The sequence below is a fragment of the Aythya marila genome (genome assembly GCF_965140915.1).
Source record: "Aythya marila genome assembly, chromosome: 1".
NCBI classification, from domain to species: domain Eukaryota; kingdom Metazoa; phylum Chordata; class Aves; order Anseriformes; family Anatidae; genus Aythya; species Aythya marila.
The window spans coordinates 139,586,084-139,598,471 of NC_139042.1; the positions used below are offsets into that span (position 1 = coordinate 139,586,084).

General features: G+C 34.0%; 1 protein-coding gene across 1 annotated transcript in view; it reads right to left on the reverse strand.

The window, feature by feature from the left end:
- PIK3C2G (phosphatidylinositol-4-phosphate 3-kinase catalytic subunit type 2 gamma) overlaps positions 1-12,388 on the reverse strand; it is a 211,214-nt gene that overhangs the window by 111,301 nt on the left and 87,525 nt on the right. Inside the window, exons 17-18 of the mRNA XM_082751635.1 lie at positions 4,547-4,640; positions 3,282-3,376 (exon numbers count right to left, since the gene is read on the reverse strand). Coding sequence (XP_082607761.1) covers positions 3,282-3,376; positions 4,547-4,640 — 189 coding nt within the window. The remainder of the gene's footprint in view (positions 1-3,281; positions 3,377-4,546; positions 4,641-12,388) is intronic.

Genomic DNA, 12,388 nt, shown 5'->3' on the forward strand with positions numbered 1-12,388 from the left:
GCTATTATTAAAAAATATGTTTGTCGTTAAAATAACTAAGTGTTGCCAGTCACCACCAGTTCTGGTAACTAGTGTCTAGATTTACAACAGTGTTGTAAAACATGGAAATTTAACTCAGTTGATGTTTCCCCTGTGGTCATGAAAATGCATCACTAGTTTTCTGAATTACATTAGAGTCTTCCATTCCAAGTTCTATTTTGGGTAGGTACACCGTGCACAATGTTGAATTATTTAATAGTAGGATGTTAATATAATTTATTACAATTAAAATAGATATAATCTTGTTTCTAATGTTTGTTTTTATCAATCCTTGCTTCTAAGACTATTTGATTGCTAATCTGGTAATGAAACAGAATGAAATGCTTAAGAGAATCTAACTGCATTTCTTAAAAGAAGTTATGGGAGCATGCATGAGTGTGCACGCACACATATGTTGCCCATATTATTAAATCATTGAGTTTCTTTTAAAAATCTCTTTAGAGATGACTGGAAGAAATCCTCTGTTTTCCATTACTTCTTTAAAGACTGAAATTCAATTTGCAAAGTAAAGGAAAACTTTATTAATATGAAATTACTGTTAAATTTTCTAAATAGATTTTATTACTTATGAAACTGTGTTTTAAAATTATGGAACAAAAATATTAATAAATATATAAATTTAAATGTTAGGTAGGTAAAAAACTGTTTACTACTGGAGAACATGGTGGAGCAGAGTAACTAAAAACAAAAAGTATATTGTGTGATGAATACAAGAGGCAAAATTTTAAAAGCATGTGCTTGATTTAATTTCTTCATTTTAGACTGAAACATTTGAACAAAAAGCCTAAATAAAAGAGGTACTCATGCTCGTTCCACTAAATTGAACAGGACTACCAGATGCTTTTATGATTACTTTAGGCAGCTAAACATAAAAAAAAAAAAAAAAAAAAAAAAAAAGGAGCCAAATCTTCGCTAGGATTGTGTGCCAGATAAGGTACTGAAAATCCAGAAGATTATAATAAATAAATATTCAGACTGAAGCAGTGTTTGAAAGAAAATTCAAATATCCATACCATTATCGCAGTGTTTCACTCATGATATTATCTGACTTTTTGGTTAAGGAGCCCCTGGCAGCAAACTCTTAAGATTACTGAACTGACAGGGAAAGTTAGTGCATGCTAAGAGTACATTGCCAACTGATGGTTAAGTTTAGCTTCCAAGATCATAATGCTGACAAAAGTACATCTGTCCTGTGACTCAGTAAGACAATGATGAAAGAGCACTCTGAGGAATAACTATTAAAGAAATTATATTTTTATATTATTAAAGAAAAAAATGTAGATCTTTGAATATTTATATACATTTACTTATACAAAATGTATTTGTGTGTGCATATGTACTATATATATGTGTATATTTACATATACATACAAACACATACTAATTTTAAGATTTAATCAAAAGCTGTCCCTTTAGAAAATTATAGTTCACGTTTCAGGTAGAAGATACTTTCTTTATGCTTGTTCATTTGGGGATAAATAGCAAATCACTATTTATAGAGTTTGGAAATATTATTTGTGGGAAGTGTCCACAATCGTGTACAACGCCAGGATACGTGTAACTAGAAAGATGTTTAGTAAATCAGTAGTTTCCATCTGAAATCAGTGCTCAAGAGGATACTCAAAATATCTAATCCATACATAATAGCTGATGATATCTCCAACTGTTAATGCACAAAGGGAGGAAAAGTGCTTGAAAAATAACTGATAGTTGGATGACATGAACAGGACTACTATCAGCTGAAAAGCAGAGAATACAGTGAATGTTCAGAAATATTCTATTAGAAAGAGGTATGTATATCTAATGTTATATAGTATGCTATATATAAAATATATGTATTTTGCCACATTAAATTCTACTGTGCCAGATAAGGATATATATTACCCAAGATACTATATCTGCCATATTTTACCCAAGACTGTATATATGATCAGACAACTCAAACAAAATTTGGGAAGAAAAAAAAAAAAGGGTATCTACACAGGTCTCCATTGAAAAATAAGGAGGAAGAAGGTTACAGATAATCATTTTTCTTCTGACATCAAAGAGTGAAAGAAAACACACCCAAATTGATGATGTTCCTATTGTCCATTCAACTCTAGAAAACATTTCTAATTATACAGAAAATCTACTATCTCTGTTGGCACACTTAAGGAGTCTAGATGGGACATTTTATATTCAGCATGACTAAGTTTAATATAAGACAGTAGAAGCCTCAGTCATACATGTATTTTAGGCACTGTCAGAAAAATGACTTGCTAAATGTGGTTCCTCTTTATTTGACAGATACACTTATTAGGCATATTATTATTATCCTACTCATTTCAGTGAAAGAAAGACGCTCTAAATTCTGTTTTATCCACACTAACACTTCCAGAGATCACGCAGGTATGAAAGTATGATCTATGCTCTTTCCAACCTCACACTTCTTCAACAAAATGATTACATTTCGAGCTGTTGTCTTTGCTTTTCAGGGAGGAAAGCTTTTGGTTTCACAGGTCTGAACCAGCTGAACTGTAAATGAAAGCTCATTTCATCCATCATTATTAAACATGCAAAGAAAACCAGCTTGATTTTCAGATCACAGAGCAGTACAGATGACAGAAGGCCACATTCCTATTCAGAGAGCCTTGAAGTAACAGCATAGCAAACAGAGTAATCACTGCATGCAAATAATACAATTACAGAGGTCTTATATTGTACAGATTGATGGTGAAAGGCAATTACTGTCAAGAACTGTTGCATCGCCATAATCACTAAAAAGAACTACTTGAAACACTACTATCACAAGTTAGACTGATATGCAAATGGAGTAAGAGATTGACTTTGACACATAAGAGAAGTCTGAAATCTTCAGAAGAGGTTAGAGAAATCACAAAAGCAGGACCTTTTACCAGTAAGCCAATGTTGCTTGGATATCTTGCAAATTTTAAGGAAAACTACATTTGGTTCAAAATAGACAAAGAAGAAGATTACAAATGGTATCACACCTGAGTGAATAGACTTCTTTATTATTATTATTTTTCCCTGTAGGGACAGGATGAAGGCAGAGATCAGTAGGTCTTTTTTACAATTTACCCATACTCAATACTGAAAATAGAATAATGAGGGAGCAAAAAAGAAAAAAAAAAATAGTTGTTTTTGTTGGTTTTAAACAAAAACAGAGCTTGTCAATAATTAAGTTATGGATAACATCCACTGTAATGGAGAATTTATATGGTGGTAATAGAAAATAATCTTACCAGTAAAGTTGATGGGCTATTTGTATGCTTTGAAGAGAGCGATGCAGCAGGAGTTTTACTAGAGGGCTTTCAAGACTCCATTCAAACTTAAGCACCTTAACAGACAATAACAAGAATCACTTTCATGCTGATTTTGTTGTCTTTCCTTTATAATAAAATAAAATGAATCAGAAAGAACATTATCTCCAGTGAATAGTTTGAAGGAACCAATCCAATTTACGGAGAATAACCTAGAAATGGAACGAATAAAGAAACTTCTGGATGTGTCTACCATCATCTGTAAGACAGGCAGATATCATCTTGATTCTGGACACGTTAAAAGACATGCAAATATGTAGCCATTAGTATATTGAAATTTTACCCTGACTAATTGGTTTGGAAAATAAACTCTATCCAAAAAGTTACTTGTGAAACAAGAGCTGATAAAGGTGAAATGTAACATAAGCATCCTACTCTGCTGAATGCTGTAAAGATGTGCAGGTTCCGCTGCTTCACAGAAACGGATTATGTAGATGTGTGCATGCATGTATATTTATGTGTCTATACTAATATATGTGTATGTGTGTGTGTATATGTATATATATATAAATTTTATTTTATTTTTTTTAAAAAAGGAACTCTGAAATGATGAAGTGTAAGTAATCCGTGCATAGTGGTACCAAGTAAGGGGACAAAGATTTTGATTGGCTGCCTCCTCCTTAACTGCAGAACAGCACCTATTCAGCCACAAGGTAATTATTTTAAAAGCAGTGGGCCCATTACTTGTAAAACATTAATTTCCCATGAAAAACAATGTACCTCTCTAAAGAGACTGTTCTATAACCAACCTGGTCTGGTTACTCTGTGCTGACAATGATTTTCCTGATATATTTGGTATTAAGAAAACTGCAATTAATTGCAAAGAAACCTCTCATTCTCTGACTGCAATGAAGCCTGGCCTGGTGGTCATAGCAGCATTTCAGTTGTTCACTTTTTCAGATGTTTCCAACCCTGATATACCCCAACTTTTTTTTTTTTTTTTTTCCCAGCTGTGGAAAAGACTTCTTGACGTATATGGAAAAGTTCAATCAGTATGCCAAAACAACTGCATTTTCTTGAGTGAAAAACAGTCTGTGCCTCAATCCTATTAATTTAATCATCACATCAGATGATCAGTCTTTCTTATTTATTCCTCTTATAATGTATTATGCAGAAAGAAACCAAAATGTTTAATGAAGTTATTGATCTGGACAGAAGACTTCCTTGACTATCAATTTCTTTCTTACCTGAACCAGCTGTGGGAGGTATTCTAACAATTCATCATTTGACAGATTTTCTATTTGTTGGACTGCTGTTCTGCGAATATCTTTATCTGGAAAACTAGAGCAAAACAAATAGATATCATTAAGAGGTACCAAGGCACTGTTGATGCACTGCAACCCTCTTGAGCTCTCATTGATACTATATACTAGAAAAACAGGTTTTCTCTCAAAATGGAATAGGAAAAAATCAATTCATTTGCCTTACTGTAACAAGAGTCAAGAAACACATAGTAGATAGCTTAATTGAATTGACTGTTACAATGCCACACAAGGATAAAAAACAACTCACAACACTGAACTTCAAATCCTTTTTTTTTTTTTTTTTAACTTGAACTATCACGTTATAATTTCCTTTATATGTATCAAAATATAAAGGAAATTTTGTGTCCTCCCTTGCTGTTCTTACTTACCTGAAATACAAATTTCTGTGCAATAGAACCTCTCAACAGTCACTTGAAGACATATTGTTCTGAGCAACAACTTGAAAACTTGAAATTTTCCATAACAGAAGGGTTCATTTTAGATAAATTATTGGACCTACTTGAAAGGCCTGACTTCTATGCTGCACTTGGCTACCACCTGTAGCACTTTCAACATCCTCCTCCTTCTCTGCCCCCTCCCCTGTCCTTTTAGCAATGTGGCTCAGTTCAGATTTTAATATTTTGTCTGCTATGGTACCTATTTGATGATGTTTATAATACAGTTAATAATTGCAAGCATGATGCCAAGAGGGCCTTTATGGAGAGAGAGAAGAAATACTTTATAAATAAATTATCACATTAGTCCCAAATTAGCCTATTTTACAAGAGTTATTTATTTATTTACTTATATGTTATAGGTAACCAGTTAGCAATATGAAGTCTTCAATATTCACATGGCTATTTAGAACAAAACATAGTTGAAGGAAGACTACATATTAAAAAAATTCATCCCTTTCATATCATCCCATGATCTAATTTTGCAATTGCTCCAAAGGCCTCACTACCAAATGTGCAAATAATATGGAAATTAATCTTTCCCTTTACCATCTCACCTAGTTCAACATGTTACTGAACAGCAAAGTATGTTCTATGCTTGGCACCAAGTCAAGCAGAAAAATATTAGTTACTGCTTGTCCTTATTAGCAGCCAACATTAGAATATATGTAATGTTATGATGGGAGAAACTCCTATATTTTTTACAGCTAAATGGAGAACAACAAAATTAGTTTAATCTAACCTTCCCCCAAAATCAACAGCTAACTTTTGATTTGTTTAGAATTAGTTTGCCATAAATCAGAACTGAGATTATTCCTAAGTTAGCAAAAGTATTTACATTAAATCTGATTAGAGTAATGATGAGCTCAAATTCATAGGCATTGTAGTGAAAAATCTACAGGTTATTTATTTCAGGAAACACAACACTTGTCACAATGATCTTGAGTGAGGTTTGGTGTAATTTGTTGGCCTTAGTTACTAAACTGTTTCCCTCAGCATGTAAATCTCAAGGTTAGCTTGAGGCTGAGTTGAATCTTTTTGAAGGAATAGGCAATCAATGTGTTTCCTTAACCATCTGACAATTTGCTAAATCTCAAATGTAATATCCATTGCTCTTTTGAATTTCAACATTGTTTAGGACCACAGCAGAAAAATATTTAATTTGATTTGGTTTACCTTCTATATTTCTATTTGAGCAAACATTTAACATCCTCAGAAACACTGGAACTACAACAACTGGTGCTTATGCTACTCATGCACACATGCATCAGTTTATTTGCTGAAATCTAATAATGTGGTAAGGTCTAGAAGGCGATCTGAATAAGAAATGCTGCACTTCACATGCCTGGAAACTATGCTATCCTTGCAGTCCTGGGCTTGAGGGGGTTTCCAGTGAACAGTCTTGCAAAATTTTGAGTGTTGCATCAAACCTGATTTCAGTAATACATTATTCTTGATTAGAGGAGAAACAGGCTTCGTCTCTGTGGCTCACTGCAAGAAATCACTTTAGGCCTAAGAAAAACATCTTCATTGTTTGGATATTGGGGACAAACCTGATTTCCAGGGCTTGCTACAATGAATATGTAATCATTTCTACACACTGAAAACTCAACAAGCACAGAAGATGAAATGACTGTATCACAATGGATTCAATATTACAGTGTTTAGGGCACCCTCCTAAGAAGCAGTTCATCTTAAGTACGTATATCTGATCAGTTTTTGAAAGGTTTTGAACCATAGACACCAGATTCCTGAAATGACCTATGAAAATGGCTTCTGAAGACAGAGATTCTGGCACCTCTCTCCCTAGCTGTTTTAAGATTGTCAATAAAATATCTAAGAATTTAGCTAAAAATGCAAATTAAAACAAACAAAAAAAAACCAACAAGCACTTACAAATTATTGACTCTTTCTTTGCATAGCTATAAAATGTGATTGAAACTGGTAATTTTTATTCAGATTTCCAATTACTATTAGTTGTGGTTGTGTGTTTTTTTTTTTGTATGTTTATTTGTTTGTTTGACCAACAAGCTATTGGTCAATAGGTAACTGAATAAAACTACAGTTTTTTACATCCTCATGCATCTGTTTGACTGCATTGTAACATATTGTAGCTTTCTTCTTTTAATATTTGTTTGCCCTCACTTCGGGTAAACTAAGTTCTCCGCCAATGGGGATTGTGACTTGTAAGTTTATCCCAGATTTCTATTCTCAGAAATGCTACTGAAGAAAAAACAATATGTAAATGATGGTTGGTTTGTATAATCCTCAGCAACAGTTCACACTATGAGGAACTTCAGATGTCCCCTTCACAGCCTGTCTTGCAACCTAGATTCTCCTTAACTTATTAAACTGATTTCCTTTGATATTTAACCTCAATAAACCTTTTGCTGTTTTGTACTTTCCTCCCTACATGATACCAGTGATTGACAGCCATCCATGTTATAACTTCTGTCTAAGTAATTGTAAATTGCTGGGTCTCCCATGAGATTTTAAGATGGCTCCTGAAAAAGCTTAATTTTGAGCTGGATGAGCGTACACTACAATTTGCTTTATAAGTAAGAATAACTTTCAGTCCTTGATTCTTTTCATATAGATAGCCAGTAGGGAGCTATTTATCTAGCTGCACCTTTCAGCTAAATCAGATTCAAACAGAAAACTAAATGCTGCTGAGGCATCCTGTGGTTTGTGACATTCTCTTGAGATTTTGGCATCTGCCAGTGGTGGCTTTGATTGTAAATGAGAAATGGATGTGATTTTTTAATTATTATTTTTTTAAAGATATATTCGTTGTGCTGCCTCGATGTCCTGTTTTTGGCTGGGATAGAGTTAATTTTCTTTCTAGTAGCTGGTATAGTGCTGTGATCTGGATTTAGGATAAGAATAATGCTGACACCACACTGATGCTTTAATTGTTTTTGAGCAGTGCTTACGCTAAATCAAGGACCTTTCAGTTTCACATACTGCTGTGCCATTGAGAAGGCTGGGGGTGCACAAGAACCTGGGAAGTTGACATAGCCGGGACAGCTGACCCAAACTGACAGAAGAGATATTCCGTACCATACAGCATTATGCAGAGCAATAAAAATTGGGAGGGTTGGCCATGGGGTTGGGTGGGTGGGCTGTCCACTGCTTGGGGACTGACTGGGCATCAGCTGACAGGTGGTGAGCAATTTCACTGTGAATCAGTTGTTTTATATATTTAATTATCATCATTACTATTATTATATTGTTATTATTTTCCTCTTCCTTTTCTATCCTATTAAGCTGCCTATCTCAACCCATGAGTTTTTACCTTTTTCTTTTGTTTCTGATTCTCTCCCCCATATCACTGTGGAGGAGGAGAGTGAGCAAATGAGGAAATGGCTGTGTGGTGCTTAGCTGCCTTTGAGGCTAAACCACAATAATCAGATAACCCTGTCCTGGAAGATATTTGTTAAATAAATGGCACTGTACATTTCAGTACATTTTCTAACACATGAGGACCTCTGTAGAGAATGGCCTTTCATGATAAATTTTTTAGGTTAGAGGCTTATAATGTGCCACATATTTCTGCAAGTCCGTTTATATTTCTAGTGTAAACTTTCTGTTCTGTTGCATTTTCAAAAAAGAATGATTACAGTCCTAAGAAACACATCTTATTAAGTCTGTTAGAAACAAGGAAGGCTGAGCTAGCAAACTTACTGGAATCAAGATACCAATACAAACTCAAAAAACCTTTAAATAGTAAAGGATATGTCACTGACAGCCACAACAAGGCCTGGTGAGAAAGTATGGAAAAACTTTTAAAAGTAATATGTAGATAAGTTTTGGATGACAGTTTAAGTATTTTAAAAGTAATTAGAAAAGAAATATAAAGAAGGAATGAAATTAAGGAATCCCTTTAATTTTAGCATTTCTGTTACAGGTAACATCAGCAGGGCTTTTTTTTTTTTTTTTGTTGGTGTTTTCTTTTTTCATTTCTCTGAAGGCTTCTACAGAAAACACTATGCAAGCACATGAATATTAGAAAATGGCAAGGTCTAGAAGAAAGTATAGAAATAGAAAAAACAGCATTATTAAAAAGGACATGGTGTTTTTGTAATTTTCAGTTGAAAGAAACTCATTGTGATATGGATTGTGAACCCTTCCCATTCCCACCCACTTTAAAGAAAAAAACTTTATCATCAGTTGCAAAGTTGATGGTCTGACACACTAGCTCTTACTTTTTGCTGATCTATTGGCAGATGGATCTGTAGAATTTACTTATAGACAGCATATGTTAAGTAATGTTCATATACAGTGTCTACAAGAAATTTTGCCTAAACAACTAATAATAGGTGATGTCACATATGGGAATCCATATCCTAGGAGAAAACAAGGGAAAGAAGAAACAAACAAAAAGTACTCTTCCATATGAAAAACTGTGTGATCTAGAAAGTCCCTGCCACTCCACAGACAAACTCTGTTCTTTGTTACAACAAAACAAAACAAAAAAATAAAATGGAAAACTATTATTTACATGTTTAACGATCTGATTAGATTGTACTTTTATGTACAGAAAGCATGCCATACACTACATAGTAATCTCTTGCTATTTTTTCTATTATAGCTGTCTATTGCAGTACTTTCATAATTATTGCCAAGCAAGCTAACAAAACTTTAAGGCAATGAAAAAAACAAGATGGAATTAATCACATTCTGTTGCTTAATGTAAAGAGTTGACTATTCCTAACAATGCATACAACCCCATGTAAGTTATCACTAAATTTCATGTACATTACTAAAAAGCAGTTTTATAAATTTATCAGTAGTATATTCAATGTATCAAAGTATAAATTTAAGTGTAGATTATTGTTTTATTCTTTACTTCTTTGCATATGCCCCTGATTGCTCCCCACATTGATATACAGCTATGTTCCTTTAAACCAAGTAAGATGCAGGCAGGCAAGATATGCTTCAGCTGTAGCTGTTTTACAGATACTCTAACGGAAATTCAGTTGTAGACTTGTATTGAATACTTCAAATTCATTTAAAAAACAAACAAACAAACAATGACAATCTGATTCAACACTTCTAAAATCAATTTGGCTTTCAAAGGTTTGTGAACAAACTCTGGTTTCAAACTATCACATTTTATTATAATTACTGGTTAGAAAGTGAGTTTCATAAACATTGGTATATAACCTAACCTCTGCAGCTCAACAGATATTCTGCTAAATAATATGAAAATGAACGGTAATACTTTGAGTGTCAAAGGCTAAGGGGTCCCATAACTAAAAGTACATAATTCCTGGCCAGAGAGAAGTAGGAGGGAGCCTAAATTCTGCTATTTGGGTTAATGAATTCATTTTGCCTTTCATTTTAGGTAATTTGAATAGCAAAATAACCTGACAAAAATTTACAAGTATGATTGCTTTATACATATGCAAAACATTCACGTTCTAGCAATACATCAGATACGATAGCATTTCTAACACTGTCTTTGGCTTCTCTCTGTCATAAAGAAAATTCTCTGAATAAACAAGCACACTGGTGTCATTTCCCTGGCTAGTCTGCCATGCAAAGTAGATACAGTCAGAGAAAGTTCTAATTCTGTAAAAATTTGTCTTTTTACCAAGCCCAATAAGTGAAGTCAACAGTAAAATTGACAAGGCACCAATAAGCAATGCTGGGTAGGAGGGACCACCTCTATATGTTCTGCCTTTGGAAAAAAAATAATAAAAAATAATATAAAATCTTACTCTGCACTTCTCCATGCCAGCCTCTTCATCCCATCTTAATCAACTAAACAAATACTCATTGTTTTTTTAAGTATTGGCTTCCAAGGCTTTAAGAATAAATGCACTCGATACAAGTACTGGATGTAAGATTGCTACTGAATTTCTCTGTGAAATGTACCATGATTGTGCTTCCAATTTATGAATGTTCTTACTTGACACAGAATAAATAAGTATCGTATCATTTGGCTACCTTGAGATATGTCTAGAAAGTTGAAGAGCATAAGCAGAAGGAGAGACATGCCCAAAGAACAAGAAATATCTATTAAAGTGTACATTTAACTGTGTAGAAAACAATATAGAAGTATCAGAATGTTGAAAAGAGAGGTTTAACTCAGATGCAGATAACCAGGCTTGATCTGATGGGTCATGATACCTCTCCCTAAGCTCTCTGGCATTGCCTTCTGACCCACACAATGAGTTAGCACCTCCAATAACTTTGATTTCTTTGTCCTTGCAAATGTGAGCTTGAGCTTAATCATTGAGACAGATGCTTCTTTGTTCTGAGAATGATAATTTAGTGTCACCAGCCCAAGGCTTGCAAAAGTGACTAGTGATTTTGAGTAGCCTCCCTAAACAGTGTAAAGAGGTAGCACATTCCTGAAGGAATTCAGCTGCTCTTTCAGACACTGCAGACTGAAGTCCCAGCAAAGGAACATCCACATTTCCAGTCACACATTCTGAGTGACTGGAAACTCTTGATCTCTATTACAGTACAACTCACAATATGGTATTACTTCTATATGAACATAGAGATGAACTGTGTATCTCCTTGCTACAGGATGTCCTGGAAGTTCAATGTTTACATGGAATCCATTTTTATTTTGGAAAAAAAAATAAAAAAAATATAAGAGGGCTATTCAACTTTAAAACCTCTCAGGTGCAGATTACTGGAAGATACGGAAATATCATAATGTCTTTATGTTTGGTCCACTGTTGTTATCTTTCCCAGGTTACCATTAGAGATAGGGTGCACTAGACTCAATTTTGGTCTGATTTGGTGCAGCTGCTCCTGCATTCTTGCATTATGTTAAGGAAATGTATGCACAAAGATCAGCCCTAATTTGATTAATTTACCTATGATATGATAGTGATGGTAACACAAGTCCTTAAAATAGACACAAATATATAGAGTATTTCTTTTATATTCTGCTCAAGTTTTACAAGAACATGGACCTTTCAGCTGTGTCTCAGTAATCACAAGAAATCAGAGATCTGTTTTGTTAACAACAGAAGTTAGAAACTGAGCTGATGAATTGTCATAACCAAATATAATATGGGATAGAGATGAATGAACTTTCAAAAACAGCTCAGTTATGGAGCTTACAATCCAAAGTCAGTGAAGGTAATGGTGAAGGGAGGTTAGACTGGTTATCCAGTGCTATTTCACTTTTCCAAATGATTGAAATCTGAGCAAAAGAGAACCAAGACAAGAAACCTCAGAAATATTTTTATACAGAATGTACTTCTCTCCTGCAACCCACTCTCTCAGTTTATGTATACATGTCTGTTGGCAGTTGAATCATGCAACCTAGACATCTTTGAAATTAGAAACCTTTAATGAAATGTAA